This window comes from Xiphias gladius, unplaced genomic scaffold, assembly GCF_016859285.1.
Source record: "Xiphias gladius isolate SHS-SW01 ecotype Sanya breed wild unplaced genomic scaffold, ASM1685928v1 HiC_scaffold_1474, whole genome shotgun sequence".
Lineage (NCBI taxonomy): Eukaryota > Metazoa > Chordata > Actinopteri > Istiophoriformes > Xiphiidae > Xiphias > Xiphias gladius.
In genome coordinates, this window is record NW_024401804.1 from 394,178 (window position 1) to 415,004 (window position 20,827).

General features: G+C 45.9%; 1 protein-coding gene across 1 annotated transcript; it reads left to right on the top strand.

Annotated features, from left to right (window-relative positions):
- The first annotated feature begins 4,441 nt into the window (after positions 1 to 4,441).
- On the top strand, positions 4,442 to 17,440 carry LOC120787416. Its single transcript, XM_040123052.1, has 8 exons — positions 4,442 to 5,008; positions 7,380 to 7,440; positions 9,361 to 10,297; positions 11,922 to 12,286; positions 12,359 to 12,592; positions 13,045 to 13,145; positions 13,251 to 13,338; positions 14,667 to 17,440. Exons 1-8 carry the CDS (start codon positions 4,664 to 4,666, stop codon positions 15,575 to 15,577), a joined length of 3,042 nt encoding a protein of 1,013 aa, XP_039978986.1. The 5' UTR covers positions 4,442 to 4,663; the 3' UTR covers positions 15,578 to 17,440.
- Positions 17,441 to 20,827: the final 3,387 nt, after the last annotated feature.

Consider the following 20,827-nt stretch of genomic DNA (forward strand, 5'->3'; position numbering starts at 1 on the left):
GCTCACGTCCCAAGTGTGTGTAAAAAGCCGCTTGCAGACGTGGAACACCAAACATTTGAAGATGTTACCTCTGGGAAACTAGAATCCGGCTTCTTTTCACTATTTTCTGACAGTTTATGGATAAAATGACCAGTCATGAAAATAACTGTCACCTTTAGCTCTACCTCATATGTTCTCGAAGTTTTTTGATGAGGCTTTTGTCATTCACACACGGGTCCGTTTCCTAAACGTGTACATGCCTTGTTCAGACATTCCAATGCTAACACAAAGCTGGGTTTGCACAGCTTTGAAAGAATTAGCTGATTCGTTTTGATCGGTTAACAATTTTGAGAATCAAAACCAGTAAAAAAGATCAGATGTCTCTGTTTCCAGCTTCTCAAGCGAAGGTAAATATCGCTGTCAGCTGAAGACGCCACAGCCAACTCTGAAATCCTATAACATCAGCATTTTTCACCATCTTCCGGGACTTTATGGAGGAAACTATCACAAAAGAAAAGAAAAAGAGATTATAAACTGTATTAATTGCAGCCTTTAGTTAAGTTGGCGTAACACACACCCTAAGGGAGCAGAACTCCCTTTGAAAGGATGATTTCAGGTTTACAACTCGGGTTCTAACGAGCAGGTTGGAAACGAACCGTCGGCTTCTCCAGGTGATGAAAACCACTTTTACTTGGGGGTCAAGCTGAAAGTGAGACACTTGAAATGTCGGTAATAATCCTTAATTGAAAAAGTCTTAAAAAGCACTGAATTTATTTCCTCCAAAAAAAAGGGGGGATAAAAAAAGTGTTGAATTTAATTTACAAAAGTCTTTTTTCAAATATTTTCTCTTTCTTCCGTTTTTTTTCTGCTTTTTTTTCGTACGTCCATCAGTCCAAACTAAAAGTTCCTTTGCTTTTATGCAGCATATGACAAAAGAAATCTTACAGTTGCAGCTAAAACCAGCAACAGAAAAATGACTGAAAGGATCAATCAAGTTATCAAATAGTGGATTTTCTTTTCTTTCCACTAATCAAATCATTGATTAATCATGGCAGCTCGAAAATGATTAATCATTAGTAACTGTTTAATCCGTCTGTTTGCTCTGCAGCTTATGCAGCTCGCGTCGATTGACTTGATCACATCATCAGGGGTTACCATTGGAAACAGCTGGGAAGCAGAAAAAATGTGATATAACCAGAAATAATTCTAGTCCCTATCGTCTGCTGGTTGGTAATAATGGTGGAGAGTATTAAATTTGATTCTGCGCGATGTTAAAAATGTCTCAAATTTAAGTTGGTGAACAGCAGCAGAGAAACGACTGGTGATGGATGTTTACAATCAACAGTTCAGGTCATGGTTTTACCATTTTGTCAGCTTGTCTGTTTCCAACCTGCATGATATGAGAAAAAGGAAGTAATGATAATAATACATTTTATTTATACAGTGCTTTTCAAGATATTCAATGAAACTTTACACAGAAGGAAAATTCCTAAATAATATAAAATATAGTATTATTAATAATAAAGTATTGGAATTATTATACGAATTATAAAATAACAGGCTGATACAATGTATAGAAAACAAGAAAATGACACTGGGTAGATTAATAAATCAAGTAAATGGATAGAAGAGAATAAAAAGAACAGTTATGAACTGAATGAATAATTAGCTTATAAAAATTAAACAGAATTTAAAAAAAATATATTAAAAAGGTAAATGAGGAAAAAACTGGTTAAAAATTAATAGGTAGATTCAAAAATTGAATTAATAGATTTAACAATGTAAATCTTTTTATCATAACGCTAAGCACTAATAAAAATACACACTAAAATAAACATAAACTACTATACTGATAAAATATCAGTATCCAAATGAGTGATGAGTCTCCAGGTTTTGTGGGTCCCGTCTGTCTGTGACGGACTGTTCTCTGTCCCGACACAATGTCCAACAGAATCACAAAATGCTGTTTCCACAATAGAAACGCAGAGAAACAGCGGCTGACTCGACTCTCACTGGTTCCACTGTCTTCTCACAAAGACACACACTGAATGACGGCGAGTTCAACTGGCAGCCTGGTTTTCAGCTGATAGAAGGGTCCATTTAGTGGCTGCTCTGGGGCTTTCCATCACATCACACCACCTTCCTCTGCGGATGAAGTTTGCCTGAAGAATCAGATTTTAAAATTTCCTTTTTTGGGGGCATTTTATAAATCAAGTAATCATTTACGTCATTTATCAAGTAAAAATTCGAACTATTTCTTGGTTCCTGCTTCATAAATGTGAAGATTTACTGCTTGTCCTTGTCTTACTTGATAGTAAACTGAGTACATTTGGGGTTTTGGACAGTTGGACAGACAAAACAAGACGTCACCTTGGACGGGACAGTTTTCACTATTTTCAGACATTTTGTGGACTTAACAACTCATCGATCAGCAGAAAACAAAAGTGACGGATTCGATGATGATAAAAATATCCCCCAGTTGCAGCTCTACTTTAAATGGGACCTCCTAACCAATATTTTCTCTCTTTTTTGTTGTTTTCATGGACTTCCTTTCCATGTTGGCTTGAAATCCAAGACTGAACTCTTAGGAAGTTCACGTGACATGATCAAAAGCTCCAGAGCGTCCACGAAATGGATCTTCGTTTTGGTCTTCTGTATTTTTAACTTTGAAGACTACAAGTGCCCGGATTTGCTCTTTTCCGCCACGTTTTTTGTTCCTTGTTCAGTCAGTGAAAAGCTCCTTACCTAGTGACACTCACTGAGTCACCTCCAGGGGCTGGAGAAATGCAGCTACAGATTTCATAGTTCGGCTCTTGGTGTCAGTTTCGTCGGTCGGTCGACGGCTGAAAGAGCCCGAAGCATCAGTACTGTCGCCGTGGTTACCTGCAGGTCAATAGAGTAAATTGATTTTAACGGACCTCTCTCAGCCAATCAGACGTGAGGCTTTTCTGTTGCCAGGGAGAAACTCGGATTTGATAAAAGGCTGATATCGTGCCCGTCGATAGTAAAGTCAGTAGCACACGGCTCCACCTTTTTCTTACCGTTTGTTTCCCATTTTCAGCCTGAACAATAGCAGCACACGTGAGTGCTGCTCACCATTCAGACAGGAGAGAAACGGCTTTTCACTGTGTACACAATAGAACCCATTTGCAATACACACACACACACACACACACACAGAAAGAGAGAGAGAGGCCTGCTGACTGCATGAACAACCCGCTGGAGTCAGATTGGAAGAAGCAGGAAATCACTGTTCACTTCAACTGGTTTTTCAGTCAACACTGTTGATTTAACACTGAATACCGTAGGAGGCTGTAGCTTTTAATAATTATGAGAATGTGTATAAATGTATATATGCTGTTACGGAAATTCTCTGCTGCTGGTGAAGGACGACCGACAAGCTTTTTATTTTCTTTGCAAAGAAAAGGTCAATCAACACACGAGTGGCCGAAATGAAGAAGGACCCCGAGCATGTGGAGAACTAAGCATTTATACCTGAGGGAAGGCCCCCTGCCCCGGGGTGTGTTTTCACACCCTTTTGTCCTCCGTGGGCATCGGTGCCGACTCCACGCCCGAGGCATCCTGCAGGGCTTTGTATGTAGATGGAAAATCAAGGGGTCTAGACATCACAGGACCTGATATCCCGGTAGAAAGTGGGAGGTGGGGGATCTCAGGTAGTTGAAAAACAAGGGGATTGAATCACAATTACAGTACAACTATATACACATATATAAATAGATTTATAAATAAAGATATGAATAAATAAATATGTATACTTAAATATGTATACATATATGTGTGTGTGTATATATATATATATATATATATAGATATATACACACACACACACACACACACACACACACACACACACACACACACATGTATCATACTGTGCTTGGTTCGCCCATCTATCTACTCATTTATCTGCTCAATCATCTCTCTTATTTATTATCAGTCAACGGTTTGAAAGATCTATATTTATTTTTATATCTGTTTGAATTTATCCATTTACTTAGGTATTCTATTTTTCGAATATATTTTATCTATCTACTTTGTAACCAATTTGCTCTACTTTTATCTACTTTTATCTATTTATTTGCTTTTTAATCTACGCATTTATTTTACATCACTTCTGTTTTATTTATTCTTTTCCATATGCACCACTCAGCCACAACATTAATACCAACTTATTTCATCTACTTGGATTTATTTAATCTGTTTAGTAATTTTTTAACGGACCTACCTGCAGATTCTTGCCTCGTTTCTTTTTTTTTTTTTAAATCAATATTTGTTCTACTTTTATTTACTTTTCTACATTTTTGCCCATCTACCTTTTTTTTCACGCATTTATTTATTCGACTTATAACTACATTTTTTTTTATTATTCTATTTTACCTTTCTACTTTACTTTGCAGCAGCGGGCTCTTATTTTGAAGTCAGCTGTCAGTTGTCCCGGAAGTTTGCGTCGGGCGGAAACCAAAAGAAAAAGGAGAAGAAGAAAAAAAAACAACAACCCGATTTCTCGTCCTTTGTGGTCGCAGACGGGCGGCGTTGACGTCCAAACGGGCTCGGTCCGCCGCCGCATCACCGACGACGCCGCCCGTTTCAGAGCCCGTCGCAGCTCCGCGCGGTCCCGCTAGGAGCAGTTCGAGCCCCGGCCAGTGTCCTCGCGAGCGGCGGGATGTCCGTCACGACGAGCAGGGCGCTCCGCGAGCAGCTGTCCGTCATCATGGGCGCGCTGACCAAAGCGGCGGTGGCGGAGATCTGCGAGGTGGTGGACGAAGGCTACGCGGTGCTGCGGATGGAGATCTCCCGGAGCCGCAAGGAGAACGAGGACCTGCGGAAGAAGCTGCACCTCATCGAGTCCATCGTGGTCCCGGGGAACTGCGGGGGGAAGGCGGCCGAACCGGAGGTCGTAGCGGCCGCGGAGGGCGCGCAGCAGGCGGAGGCGCCGCGGCAGCCGCCGCCGCCGCCGCGGGACGGTGACGGAGGAGACGGGGGAGCCGCGGTGGTGGTGCGGGACGAGGTAAACACACAGCTGGCCTGGCTCGTCCAGATCCGATCCGGATCCTTTACTTGAGCGATGTCGCCGCACTATCAAAAATACTCAATTACAAGTTCGAGCCCCGCATTTACAGCGTTACTTTAGTATCAAAGTGATGAGAGAAATGAGAAAAAAGTGCCCGGTGCAGAGCCCGGGACTATTCACGCGTTCACGCGTCCGCAGCGGTCCTGATGACCGACCGGGCAAACGGAGCCCCGGAAGCTCCAGGTTCGCCCCGTAACACGATCTGATCGTCCGCAAATTTAAAAGACAACATCAACCCTCACAGCCTCCACCTCGTGGTTCTGGTCCTGTGCAGGGACTCTGTGTCAAAGTCTAGTTTTATTTCGGTTTTCATTGAGCTCCTCAGTTGTAAAGTTGCGTTTGGCAGAAACAGAGAAGCTCAAATGAATCATCCGGGGAAAAGCTGGAAGGCTGTTTTCATTATCAATGCGTCTGACAGGTATTATCTTCGGCAAAGGATCGATTGTTCAGAAGATGGTGAAAAGGGCCCATCGTTAGTCCCCGAGGCCCCAGGGAACGTCATCAAAATGACCGACCATAACGACAACAGCAGGCGAGCTGGGCCCAGGGAATTGTGGGAATTAAAATTTAAAAAAAATGTAAAAAACTTGAACGATGCATCGATTTTTTCCAAATTGTTGCCAAATAATTTCCTGTCAAAAGACTAATTGATTGGGGCACCGGTCGGTTTCTTGGTGCCCCGAGGCAATGATGAGACGGACCCACATCGTGCGGGTCCACGGGGGCCCTAGAACGCGTTTTGGACCCGGGGCTCCCTAGGTGGCTAATCCGGCCGTCTACTGTACATAAAGGACTGAGGATTAATCAGGTGACTGATGTCTCGATTAATCGGTTTGATTGGTTTGTAAAACGAAAATGGTGACGAATGGCGTCACAGTTAGCAGGAGGCCAAAGACGAGGAAAAGCAGCAAATCCTCCCTTCGGAGAAGCTGGAACCATGAGGCCGTTTTCATTTTCTGTTCATTCACTGATTGATACACACACATCTATGAAAATGGTGACTTGACAAGCGATCTCTAAACCCCCCACAGACCCTGACTGAGGCCTCCACCCGTTTTTATGGAGCTCCAAAAGGTGTTCGTTTGTAAGATGGTGCTCTTATGAAGGGAAGATATTATCACGTGAGGAAAAGAGCCATTCTCTTGGGAAAAGGTTAATAGAGTCATTGTTCCCACAGGAATATCATTCGAGGGGCTGCGGCTAACGATTAATCTGCCGATTTTGGGTTTTTTATTTTGATTAATCGTTTTGTGTGCAAAGTGCCAGAAACCTGTGAAAAAGTCCGAAAACATTCCGCTCACTCTCACATCATGTTTGAGAAACTGGAAACAGCAAATATTTTTTTTTCTTAAGAAACGACTGACGCGATTATTAGGTGGTCAGAAGAGTTGCAGATTCGTTTCCTGTTGACGGTCGAATCCATTCATTGACTAGTCGTCGCGGCGCCGAAGAGTTTGCCCTCGCCACATAGAGCGGCACGTTGCTCCGTCATGCTAACTACGGTTCCCCGTGTGGTACCCCACAGTTTTTCCTTCAGTAGTGCTTCCGTAATACTGGTGATAATGTGGGCCTGGACACAAGTCATAGCGTCCTTTCATTTCTGGTGCCGCTACGCCTTTAAAAAGACGCAGTGAAATGCTGTTACTGCCAAGAGCAGGCGGGGTTGCAATTATATTTTTAATCCCATATAATCTCCAGATCAGAAGTTAATTATCTTCTTATCTCTGCTGCGAAACCTCCGTGCGCGCGCTGTCACGCTGATGTCGATCCCATCTCAAGATAACTGCTCTTCGTTTATTTTCATCCCAGGCGCGTTATCTGGGTCCGAAGGCCTCATTTTCGTGATAACCTGTTTAATCGTCGCGTTATCTCGTGAAAGCCAAAAGGTCGTTTTTGAGATAGCGTGATAGTTGAACTTGAGGTGAGGGGATTAAATCGGCGACTTCAGCCCACGGTCTCGCTCGGGTTTGCATACGAAAGTGCGGGTCCGGTCGGCGCATTAATATTCAAAGTAGCTGTTGGCGTTTTTAGCGTTTGTAAGGCTGTAGCTTGCTCTTGGCCTGAACAGGGGTTGGATCCCAGTTCGGTGCTGCGACCAGCCCCGATCTCCTCCTTTGAATGAGTTTCTCATTAGAATTTAAATGAACCTGGAAGATGAGCCCGCCGGTCGGGAATCACGCGGCGTTTCATCTCGATTAACTGGCCGTTTATCAGATTGATCTCAGCCGTACAGACGCAACGCCGGCATCTGGCCTGTGAGTGGCGTGTCCGCGCTGACACTAATTACATCGCTGTCCGTCTTCCGCAGCTTCCGGAGGTGGTGCTGATCAAAGACGAAGACTCGGACAGCAACGACACCTTCGAGGACGGTGAGTGTGAACGAGGCACCGGCGGCCGGAGTGTCTCAACCTCCGGCCCAGGGCCCCAGATGGGGTCCGTGCTTGGGATTTCGAAGGTTGTGACTGACATCGGCGCAGCATGAGAAAATGATGCGATTACTGTGTTGGTAGGGACGGGTATCGTTAGGAAGTTATTGATTCTGCTACTCTTATCAATACTCCTTATTGGTTCGGTACTTTATTGATACTCCTGTCAGTCCTCTTTTATTACTGTGCAAGAAGGAAAGAAAACAAATTCCAAACAGGACTAGAATGTATTCAAAACGTTGCTTTGAGAGCTGTCACAGCTAAGTCTCATTAAGTCGGACGTATCTCCGTGGAAACAAAAAGTAAAATTTGAATCCTTAATGAAATCAACTTCTTCCTGAGCGAAGTTTAAGAAGAAAGCAAAACAAAGCAAACAGTCACTGCCTGCCGTCAGGCTTTAATCCTGTCCCGTGGTTTCCTCTCTCTTGCTGCCCATGTGGATTCGCTGCTGGTCTTTGGGGGGGTCTCTCTGAGCCAGCAAGTCCACAACAATTTGCCAAAAATTCAACCGTTAAGTTTAAGTGACTACTACTTCAACGGGTATGATGCAGTCAGCTCTAGCTTTAGCTTGCTCAAAACGATTTGGCGTAGGCCTGACGCACGCTCAGTGGCCGAAACACGCCGGAGGTGGCTCCGAGTAGCTTTTCCCCCGGGAAGGTTTCATCGCTCCAACAGTAACAAGCTTGGACGCGTTCAGCTGGAGTGAGGATGGAACTTGGCTGACTAACTTTTCTCTCGTCTCCATCCTTGGTTTCGTCAACTGTCAACAAAAGATCGGACCTAAAACGTGGTTTGGGTTCTTCGTAATTTAGAACCAGGTTTCAGGGCTCATCCCTCGATGTCCTCCGACCAAATCTAGGTCAAAACCTAGTACGTGGCCTGACCCCCCCCCCTTTATCTGTCTGCTTCTCTCCTCCTCTCTGTGCTCACATACACAGTCATTTAAATTAGCTGAATTCCCAGTGAGGCGGTTCTCAGTTACACGTTTGTCTGTTGCCGTTGTCAGACGACGGAACGTGGCCCATCAGCAGCAGTCACTTCCAAAGCCATTACCAAGCTGCTGAAACGAACCTCCGCCACCACAGAAACCCGCGGTACTTCTATCAAGGTGCTGATCTGAGTAAATATGTTTCAGGGCTTCAGGGAAAACCGGAACTTTCGAACCCAAAAACAGGGTCGAGGGTCTTAAAAACCCTGACCAAAACCAATAAAGTGAATCCTGCGGAGGACACCAATGTTACTGTGTTTGCACATAATTGCTCTTGAGAAGTGTTAAATCTGCAGGTCGGCTGTTGCTGGTTTTGTTCCCTACATCGAGTATGACTGAATTCTGGCCGGTTTTGCTTTATGTTTGTTGTTTTAGGCTGAAAACCTAAAGGGCCGACTAAGCAGTAAATACAGTAAAAGGTTCGGTTTATATCTGTTGGGTTGGTGTCGATGCAGGGTTTTTACTTTATTCAGCTGTTTGACTTTGCTTGTCTGCCACTGATGTTTCCCATCGGCCGAGCAGTAACGTTTCATGCGACCTGAGCACGTGATTCATTGGTATTTCTTGTGTTTTTAGTGATTTCCTGCATCTGAATGGTTTGGATTTTGACTTCTGACCTAAGAATGAATCAGTGGTCACGTTCATAAAAGCCCGGTTTAGATGTGCACGAGGAGGAGGAACCATTGTCTTTGTGCTGTGACCTGCTGCGAGTCTGGAGACACTGAGTCACATCTTCCTCTACACACTCTCAGTTCATTGTTCTGATTCATGACCTGGTCAGACTCAGGAGATGATTGGTGAACGTCCTCTAGACTTGAAGCTTGCAGGATGTACTGTGAAGCACCGGTGATGATGTACTTTGTCTTTTCATTCAGATAACCAAACGTCCGCTGACGGAGGGGCGGCCGCAGCCCGAGACGCCGCCGCGCCGGCCCCGATCGGCCGGAGCACGAAGAGACACTGGCCGGGAAACGAGGAGGCTGAGAAGTCGTCGTCGTCCTCTGAGCAGCTCACACTGAAAATATCCAAGCTGACCACAGGGACGCAGAAGAAGAGCGTGTCCGTCTACACTCTGGACTCTCCTCCCAGCGAGCCGGGCTGCTCCGGTCGGCTCGGCGCCGACGAGATGGAGGCCGGAGAGTCTGTCTGCTCCTACTCCTCGCAGATGGACCCCGACGTCCATCTGGTCCACCAGGACTGCTCGCTGGTTTCCCCGAGCTCTCACAGGCAGACTTACTTCGCCAACGGTTCTCTGATGGAGTCTCCGTCGCCTTCAAACAGAACGGAACCGGATCTCAGTCTCACGTGGACCAAACAGTCAAAGAGTCAGATGTCTTTCGCTCATTTTCACCAAAACGAAAACGCGGACGGCGATGCCTTCGGGCTCAAGCTGATCAGCGTCTCGGGCTCGACCTCCACAGACTGCCAGCTCTCCGAGAGCAGCAACTCAGCGTTCGAGTACGAGGACGCCGACATGATGAACTTCGCCCTCTACAGGGACCAGTCCGGTCGGTCTCAGCTCTGTAACGGGCAGCCGAGCGCCGGCGCCCGAGGGAAGCGCTTCATTTGCTCCATCTGCAGCAAGACCTACGCCACGTCCCAGAACCTGGACGTTCACATGCGGATCCACACCGGCGAGAGGCCGTTCAGCTGCAGCCAGTGCGGCAAGAAGTTCACCCAGTCGGCTCACCTGAAGTCGCACCTGAGCGTGCACTCGGGAGAGCGGCCGTATGCCTGCACGCTCTGCTCCAGGAGCTTCATCGTCAAGTACAGCCTCAAGCTACACATGAAGAAATGCCACCCCAACATCTGAGGGCACGAGGGCGTGATATGAGCGTGTCGTGTTCTGTAAATATCCGGTTTCAAGAAGAAGAAAGGTTACTTGAAGTTCACAAGTGTATATACTTTTCAAACGGCAGTTAATTAAAGCTACGATTTTTGATAATCGAGTATCATTTTAGTCATTTTACCAGAAGAACTCATTAGATGGTTGTAGCTCCTCAGATGTTTGATTATCCCCCCCCCCCGTCTCTGGACATTACAGTAAAGTGAATACGTTTGGCTTTGCTGTGTTGGCGGGAGAAAAACATCGGAAGGCGTCACCTTGGACTCTTGGCTTCATAGACGCAGTTAATCTAGGAAATAATTCCCAGATCAGAGCGTCTCATTCATCAAATTGGAGAGGCCTGATTTTCGGAAGGCAGCCTCAACTTTGCCAGTTTTCCGATGAGCTCTGTCTGCGCTGTTTAAAGTCTGAGTCTACAGATTTAAAAAGCGTTTCATAAAAGAGGCCGATGGTTGTGTAAAAAGCAAAACACTGTATTAATGACATACAGTTTATGTGTCACTGTTGTTAATAAAACAAATTTTGAAATTGTTTGGTAGCAGTTTTTGCCTGTGTGAATGTAGCTTTGTGTTTGGTGAAGGTACAACGAGGAATCGCATCTCACACGAGGAATTTAAGGCCTTTAGACGCAAAGTTGAAGGGGACCTGTCCAAAGTCGGAGTTTCTCTGTGGATATAGTGGCTGTAGCAGTCAAATTTGATTTGTTTATTGCTTTATACGGTTGTTTACGTGAGATAAGACGACATAATTGGCTTCTTCATAAAAAACATGATTGGGATTGTTTAAGACGATCAGCAGATAATCTAATGATCTTGGTGCAGTCTTGGCTGCTAGTAGTCGATTTGAGCCGATGTCAGTCCTGGAAAACCCCTTTTTTGATGAACCAACCGGACTCAGGCTAAACCAGCAGAAATGGCCATGAGGTAAACACAGAACGCCGTCTTTCAAGGAGAAGACAAAGCCTCATTGTCGCACAGTACGGGGACTGTGGATTTCGTCCTCCGTCTCTGGGTCTTGGTGTTAGGAAGGGACAAGACGAGCCTGAATAGATGTGAACCAGTCCTCTACGTCACACGTCGTCTGTGGTCACAATGTCAGAAGAAAGGGGGGTTGTTCAAGCGTTCGCATTCTGTGGCCAGGTGTCATATTTGGAAACCGGTTTGATAACTCGACTGGCCCGGGGGCCCCTGACCCCCCCTGACCCCCACTGACTGCTGGAAAGTCGATAGAACGACCACAGAGGGCAAACGACAGAACCCCAGAAGAGCCATAGACTCATAACTAGTATAAACAAACGTGTCTGAAGTCACTTTGGATTTAGAAGTTTCGGGCAGAACTGAGGTTGTTTTTTTTTTCTTCAGGTTTTCATACCTGGAATAGTTTCGCACATTGCACATGCGCACTTTGGATCGTGTGTGTGTGTGTGTGTGTGTGTGTGGCCGTTTTTGCCCCACGCATCACTTCCTGGTTTGTGTCGGGGACTGTTTACGCCAGGTGGAAGCCTACATTCAGATACGCGCAGCGGGCGCGTACGGGTTCCGGGTTCCGGGTTTTTTTTTTTTTTTGCTTTTCCCTTCTCACCTCGCGCAGCAGTTCGGATTCAGTTCAAACGAAGACGCACGCGGCGGATCGAAACATGTCCCCGGCCTTCCACGCGCAACTGGCCTCCATTATGGAGGTGCTGGCAAACACGGCGGTGGCGGAGATCTGTGAGCTCGTGGACAGCGGATACTCGGTGCTGCAGCTGGAGATCTCGCGGAGCCGCAAAGAGAACGAGGTGCTGCGGAGGAAACTGCGGCTCATGGAGCTCCGCGCCGCCCGCGCGAACGCCCTGCGAGCCGCCGCCGGTGCCGCCGCCGCCGCCGCCGCGCCGCTGCACGCGAGCGGCCGCGCGCGAGCTCAGCTGCCCGCTCATCACCCGGGCAACGACACGAGGAGGAACCGCACACCTGGAGGTAACCGTCAAAATTTAAATCGACGGAGAGAAGCGCCACGCGACAGTTAGCGCCGTTGCTGTAGGACGTGAGTCGTGTTTGCCCGCCCTCTGGGAAACGGCGCTCCCTGCGTCCCGACCGGGGCAGCGCAAAAACAGCCCGAAAGGAAAGGGAACCGACCTTTAGCCGCGCGCCCAGTCTCCGTCCCCACACGTCACCGAACAGGTTTAAAGCCGCCGGGGACCGTGGAGCAAGTTCGAAAACGAAAAGGGGCAAAAATGTTCCCACGATCCTCCGCGACAAAGTTCAGTCCTGAAAATTACAAGCGTAGGTACGAACCCAACTCAAGGTCCACTTACTGGGTTTTGTCAGAGCTCTCTGCCTCAGGTTTTTGCCCCGTGGGCTCCGTTGACATGGAGGCTGCTCTTTGTCTTCCTCAGTGCTGCTCAGTTTTCAAACCTCGTCTGCTGAGGAAGACAGTGAGATGCAGTTGAAAGCTCTAGACAGAAAACCGGTTCGTAGACTTCGAATTTTCTTCTTTGTCAGATTCGTTTGGATCCTTTTTACACAAATATCTGGTCTGTACTGATCTGCCCAGCACCCAGTTAATAACATACGTTAATTGAATTTTCCCTTTAACATTTTTTTATTTTTTTCTTTAAGACAGTTGCAGCTCCTCCGTTTCCTGTTTGCATTGCATTGTGGGAAAATAACATTAAAAACAAATGAACCAAAAAAAAAACCAAAAACCTGCAAATGAATCCTGACACGTCTTCCAGGTGCGGCGGTGCTGTCCAGACGAGCGCCCCCCCAGGAGTTGCCGCAGCGCGGAGACCGCAGTCCGCCCTCTGACACAGGACCAGAAACCACACCGGTAGTGGTAGGTAGGAGAATGGGTGCATGCGGTGCTCCTTCTGTACCCCCTCCAGTCCCGATGCTGTCCCTCACCCTGTCGGTCCTTCTCCCCTCTCCGGTCTGATTACAGCCCGCCGCAGGCGAACCAGCCACCCTGACGACTGCGGTGATCAAGGTGGAGGACGACGACGAGTCCTGGTCCCAATCTGAGCGGGACAGTAAGTACAGTTTAAGTAAACGCACGGGGCGCTTGATTAGACTCGATCGAGACCGGACCGACTCACTTCAGCAGGTCTGCGCAACACTGCACATTCACTCGGTAGAAACCCGAGCGAATCGGCGCGGACGAGGTGCGGCAGCTTCAGATGTACTGTCCCGGTGCACCGGCAGACTCGGAGCACACGCAACGGTTTTATCATTTTACGGTGTGCACCCGGCCCGATAACGGACTCTCCAAAACCGCAACATGTGGAGTACTGAGAAACAACCCGTGATCCAGTCGCTGTATATCCAGTGTGATCAGGTCCGGGGCCCTGCTGCAGATCTCGGGTCTGGGTGTCTAGTACCTGAGAGGATCTAAGGTGACTCTATCCTGTAAAGCACAGGAGGCAAACGTGTTATTGAGGCAGACGGAAAACGTCAACTGCGAAGGGATGAAGGATTTGTACTCCTGCCCGCTCGGATCAGGTCTGCTTATCCTTGTCTGGTCCGATCAGGTCTCGCTGCTCACAGGTTCTTTTTGGATCGAGTCTGGTTTGCTTTTCAATTTGATTTGATTTTTTTATGAATTTAGTTAGTCACTGCAGGTTTTGGGTAGGTTTTTCTTGGGTCTGTTTTGGATCCAGTCCAAACTTTTGGACCCGTGAAAACCTCTGACGTGGACCGGTCAATGTGAGCCAGGATCATTATTAATAATAATTAATTTGTTTTTGTGGGTTAGCTTGTGGCTAATGTACTATAACTTGGCTATGTCCATGACGTCTGTGAGGACTCTGTGATCCAGGTCAGCTGGACTTGCTTGAGGTTTCCCCTCTCGTCCGAAAGGCTTCTTCGGTTACAAGGGACTGGCGGGGAGTCGCAGCTATTTAACCTCTTGTGGGGTCGTTAACACCTCGGGAGTCGTTGAGGTCACGTGGGTCATGGTGTGAATGGGTGTTCGGCTGCCCGCGGAGGGGTCTCGAGACTGCGTCAAAAGTGGCTCAGAAAGTGGTGTCTCGGACCACCTCCTCTGTTTAGTGGTGGTGGTTCCAGTTCGACGTAGATGGGTTCTTTCACTCCTCTTTCCAAACCATCGGTCTTCTCTGACCAAAATGAAGCTCAAGCAAGTCCGGTCGCCGTTGTATAAACTTAAAACTACGTGAATGATGCGGCCCAGAATGGCCGCCAGGAGCCAGGTGCAGGCAGTTCGCTGACCATTTAAAAAGGTCCTGGTTCAATTCCAGTGTTATCTTTTTTACTTTTTTCTTAATTACTAGTAAAATCTGCAAATTTGTCCGGTTGGAGAAAAGTGTCAAATGTTTGACATTCTGCTTTTCTTCCTCTCCAGAGGGATTTTGTCGCGTTGTTGAAGGACAGACGACGGAGACAGAAGCCCCGCCCCCGCTGACCAAACAGGAAACGGCAGACCAAGGCGGCGACTCAAATCGATCATGGACGAGCGGGGAAGTCAGTTCCACCTCCATGTCTGTCCAAAAAACCCCGGACGCCAGCCAGAAGTCAGAAACCAGCAGTTACGAATGCCTGATGTACGAGCCCCCGCTCCAACATGGCTCCCGCACTACCCAGAATCCTCTGAGCGAGGACCCCGGCTGCTCGTACGTGCTGAACGCCAGTGTGTTGAGCGTTTCAGCCGATTCGGGCGGCAGCACCTTCCCCTTCAACGTCAGCGAGGTGGGTCTCTCTGCAGCAGAGCACCAGCAGCCTGCAGGGTTCACGGACGTCCAGCAGAGGGCGCCGTTAGCCGCAGACGAGCCTCCGCTTCCGGCGAGGAAAGGGCTGACGGGAAGACAAAATGCTTTCATCCGGAGGGACGGGTGGAGACATCAGGAGGGAGTCAACAGAGCTGCCAACCGCAGCAGAGAGGACGGCGGGGGGAAGTCTTTTGTCTGTAACTGCTGCGGTAAGACTCTGGCCTGCCTGAAGAACCTGAAGACCCACATGAGGGTCCACACGGGCGAGAAGCCGTTCGTCTGCGCGCTCTGCGGCAAACGCTTCTCCGACTCCAGCAACCTGAAACGCCACCAGAGCGTCCACACCGGCGAGAAGCGCTACGGCTGCGTCCACTGCGGCAAACGCTTCGCCCAGTCAGGATCCCTGAAGGTCCACATGACCGTCCACACGGACTGTAAACAGTTCAGGTGTTCATACTGCGGCAAGACGTTCATATCGGGCAGCCACCTGCGACGACACATCACCGTCCACGGAGGAGAGAAACGATTCGCTCACACGTTACAGTGACACGGGGGGGGGCGGGGTCAGATCCCACTAGACCCACGAGTGAGTGGACGAAAAAAAATGAACTCTCCACAATAACACAGCAGCAGTTGAGCTGTGAGCAGCTGTTGAGTTTCTCCTGCACTGAAAAAGTCGCCTCACGTCTCGTTCCGGTTGATGATTTTGGTCCAAAACTGCCGATGGGTCGTCACGAAGCCGCGGTCGGAGATAAACTCACCGAAACCAGGCAAAGTCCCGCGGTCACGGAATGACAATGGATCCTGGTCGTGTCATTACCGTGAGCTCATTTTTCGTCCCGGAAAGAGCTGAAACAATTCAGTCAGTTCACCAGTTAGTTGCCTAAACATTAATCTGAAACTCATCCTCTAAATAAAGATGCCAAACCAAACCGGTTCCACCGCCGGTTTTCTGAGTCTTCTATGATTGAAACTGAATATCTACATCTGAAGACGTCACTTTAGACGTAGGAAAAGCAGAAACTCCTGCATTTGACAACGTGAAACCGGCAAATATTTGTCATTTTTCTCGATGAAGCGACTCACGTGATGAATTTCCTGTCAGTCGACGGTTTGACTGACGGACAAATTGTTTTAGCTCTAATACGGAAAGTCGCGGGCAGGGCCCCGCTTACAAATGTGTGCCCCGAGGCCCCTTCGATAGGACGTGATTTATTTATGAACTGCAGACATAAAACAGTCCTGTGGGAAAACACGTTACAGATAAAAACCTTATTTCCAACATGGTCCCGAGATGTTAAAAAGACTAAACGGACACACAACGTAAAAATAGACAATAAAATCCTGAAATCCAAAAATACATGACCACAAATTTAAAAAAAAAAGGGGAGCACCCACATCAAAACACCAAGGTTGAACAAGGACTCTTTGATGGCTGGAGTAAAATGTTGCGTCATATCTTTTTTTAACGTGTCGGCCGAGCCGCAGAGACCATAAGTGACTCCTACTTTTCCTTGGCCTCTAGAGTGCTGCTTTTGGGCCCTAAATCTGTTTTAGGGAAAACCAGGTGTTTAGTTTATGACACTCTTCAGGTCGTTGTTTGTTGTTTTGTTGATGAAACGTCCTGTAGAGTCTTTCTGAGTCACCTTCTCTTTTGCTAATGCAGTTTTTCACACAGTCTGGGTTTTTCCCTGTGGGTTGTTCTCGGCCACGTGGCGTCACGTTTCAGTCCGAGATCTTATTTCGGGTTCCTCCCGTGGTACGTGTGGACACGCGTGACGTTCTCACGCCGGTCGGGCTACACTTTAAATGTTCTCATTCAGCTTTTCAAAAATTGAAAAAAAAAAAAAAAAAAAAAAACAACCCTCACAAAACGTTACAGCTGAAATCCGTAGTCGACGAGATTTTCAAAGCGCAGACGATTAGTGTCGTTATCGATAAACCGGCAAATTATTTTCTCAATTAATCGAATTGTTTCTTCCATGACATGTCAGAAAATAGTGATAATGCCTGCTATACTTCAATTTACTATCATGTAAAACAAAGAAATGCATCAAATCCTCTGAATATTTGGCATTTTTGCTTAATGACTATTAATCGTCTAATCGTTGCAGCTGTACTGTTTTTGTTTTTGTCTTAGCAGTTATTTACACGACTCCGTGTTAGAAAACCAAATCTGCATGTCTGTCTCAAGGTAAACGGTTAAATCTGCAGCTTTTCTCCATGAACAACCGACAGCTGTATGTTCCCTGTGTGGTCGGTTTAAATTAAATCCTGGGGCTGATTGAAGAGAGAGAGCACAACTGTCATGTTTACATTTTGTGATACTGTCACTGTTTATTTGTGATCACGTCATTTCGTAATAAAAGCAGCTGCTGTCTCCCGTCTCCCGTCTCTGATGGCGTCTGCTGAGTCTCACGGGGACGATTCATGATCAGTTGTCGTTTGAAATCTACTGTAAAATACCAGAGTGGAGAAATCCTATGTCACAAGTAACAGTCCTGCAGCCACAACTTTATTTCAGTATCCGCAACAAAAATATAAAGAGCCAGAAGTAAAAATGGTCATTATGCAGAATGGCCCGTTTTAGAATCTGATTTATTGGATGACAAGAACATTACTTAGTAAATGTACTGTTACTTTCCACCTCTGTTTTTAAGAGATGTATTTACATTTTCCCCACCAACTTCTCAAAGGGTCAGTTGGTCCAAAGGACACAAACAGCCTTGTTTTACTTGCCTCTGCGGGTACGGAGCCATCCAGACAGTTTGGGTTTGAGATTTTGTAACATTTAAAAAAAAAAAAAAAAAAAAAGACATTTAAAACAGTTCAGTATCAGCAACATCTTCTTTGGAGGAACAGTGTCAATGTTACTCAGAAGAAGTTATGAATTGAGTTGAATAAGTTTGAATTTTCCCTGTTCTGTTTTGGGTTTTTTTTTTTTTTACCACAGTCTTTCATTTTATAACAATGCTGCAAAATTAGGCCTCAAACAACAACTCACGTTTACTGAGCCATGCTGACCTGGAGCACAGGCGGTTTTAAGGCTAGAGATTAGCACGATTGACTGTTCTCCCTCTTCCTGTCTCACCTGCAACGATAAAGCTGCTGCTCTGCAGGAACATCATCTCAAGGATCACGGTCAAACCTGCGGGGCAGTGCCACAGGTACAAGGGCGGGACAGACTGTTAAATTTTGGATGGTGAAGGGTAAAAATCAGTGTTTCTTCAAGTGAGTTAAAATATTCCCTCTTGCTTATTTGCTGGAACCTCCTGATAAACGGTGAATTTACCTTCCAGCTTGTCGTCACTTCCGTCGGCTGAAACAGGAGCCGAGGTTGTTTCTCCCAAACTGCTCATCACCTTCAGGCTCTTCCTCAGCCAGCCGCACCTGGAAACGGATTTTCATTTGCTCTGGAGAAAAACTTCGCAGCGAAACAGACGAACAGAAAACATGCAGCTCGCAGCTTCACTGAACAGAAATACAGCGTTTGTCTTTTTAACAGGGTTTAATGGACGATAAACATTCACTTTAATTCAGATAAAACAAAACACTTTCACTCTGACAATCAGCCGAATACTGTGAAAATTAAATCTTGAAACACAGCGCCATCAACTACTGTTTGTTTATGTACAAAATTGACTGATTGAAACACAGCAATCACCATTGCAGGAAAAAGGACCTCGTCCTTCTAAGTGTCATTTTGGAAGTTGACACATCGGATTAATAAATACATCATTTGGTAAATTATTGCCATTGTTCCTCTTTATGTCTCAATTTCAAATTAAAATCTAGTTTGCGCCTCATTGAAGGTTTAATTTTACAGTTTCCAGAGCAGCTGTTTAACCATCAGAGACTTTAATAACATGAATACAGTACAGGGGATTAACGAATGAACAGTTAAAATAAGTGCTGTCACAAGCAGAGTATCACATTTCCACCTCTGGAAACAAGTGCAGTCAGTGAGGATAAAAATAAAAAATAAAAGACTATGTACATCATCATCGACACCATGTACAGTAGCTGCTTAACACACAGAAGAAGAGCATCAAGAGCATATCTAAAGGTTTGATTCATCCAAGGAAATTCATACTAAATGTCTTAATGTCACAGGAATTTTCTGTCTTCTGCAGAAAATTCAATATTTTACAACATCTCAAAAAAAGTTTTTAATAATTGATTATTAAAAGCTGCAATTAATTGATTTTTGGCCACATTGGGGCAGCAGAATGAGCTAAAAATATTTTGTTAGCAAACCGTAGTTTATTTCCACATCGAGCAGGCACAGATCAACATGATCCTTCATCCGGATCTGGTGTCTGAGTCCACCTGATGAATCTAAGTCCAGTACTCCCTCTCTTTTGGCTCTGGTTTTGGTCTCCATCAGCTCCCGAGGGAAATATCTAGCTCATATTTTCGGCTGTAAAACCAAAACTAGGAGCTAAAAGAGGCTAAAAGGCTTTGTGGAGCTGCAGAGTTGGCGTTGATTCTCAGTGGGTTCAAAACTATGAGCAAAACTACGAGTAATTTGATTCATCTTTAATATAAAAATATTTAAATGTTGCACTTTTAACGCCTCGCTTAACCTGATGCCACTGCAGCCCGACCTCGGATAAGCGTCAGAAAGTGGACGGATGAATGGATGGAGCTGTGAACGCAAGTATTATAGTATATATATAGCAGTATTAAAAATATTAGTAATATAGATTGATTTTTGTTCACTGATGAAGTATTGGCAATGTAACGTTTCCTGAATCGTCAGATTTCGACAAATTTGGCACTTGAATGAATGAATACACATCAGACGATTCGGAAACTCCTGATCTACACAGAAAGAGAAATTGGAGTTTTAAAGGCCCCATCACACCAGCATTCAATACGATGACATTCTGCCGCAAAATCAATTAATTTCAATGGAGTTGTTGTACAAGTCAGAAACTGGTATTTAGGGTATTTCCCATATGACAAAAACTCGACATGACGATCAAAACATTTTGAACAGAGAAAATAGAAATGCATTTATCCTAATCTATTGAGACGACCTGGAACACGAAGAACATAAGATCATAAGATCCTCTGGTCAAAGATTGTTACACAAAAACACGTGAAAACATTTCAGTGTCAGACAGGAAGAGCTGGTTTGTGCTGTCGCTGACAACGAAGCACAGCTCATCTCTTCCTTTTTCAGGTCTGCTAAACGTCTTGGCGTAGTTTGGGGCCCAAATATGATTTTCAAAACTTTATAAAGTCAAAACCTTATAAAGCCATACAGTACTTGTTTTTCTTGACATTTGTTCAGTGCCAGCTTCTTTTCCTGATGAAAAAACATTTGTTTCATTTTTCCTCCTACAGGAATCACAGAGCGATAACCGATCAATACAAACTGATTTTATTGATAGGCCATTTAAGAGAGCTTCAGGGGAGGAGATCATTCAAGCGAAGATGAACTCCCTGATTTTTTTTTTTTTTTTTTTAAACAGCGCTTTCAAATCCCAAATGCTCTCCCAGCTCAATGTTTAGGTTTAAAAACGCATTTCGCCGTCTAGTTTCCTTTATTTTCTGAAATTATTGCTCCCTCAGGAAACCCTGTCTCCAAGTTAGGAAGAGTGAAGAGGTATCAACCTTCACACAAACGCAGACCTGAGTTACACAGGAGCTGTAAATAAATGAGGGTGGGTCTTTTTTCCTGCCTGCGATGCCAGCTGGTTCGACTCGGTCCCACAGAAAAGAGGAACATCGTAAAATCTGCAGAAGTCGTTTTCGCAAGTGGATTTTTACAACTGCCACAGGCGCAAAG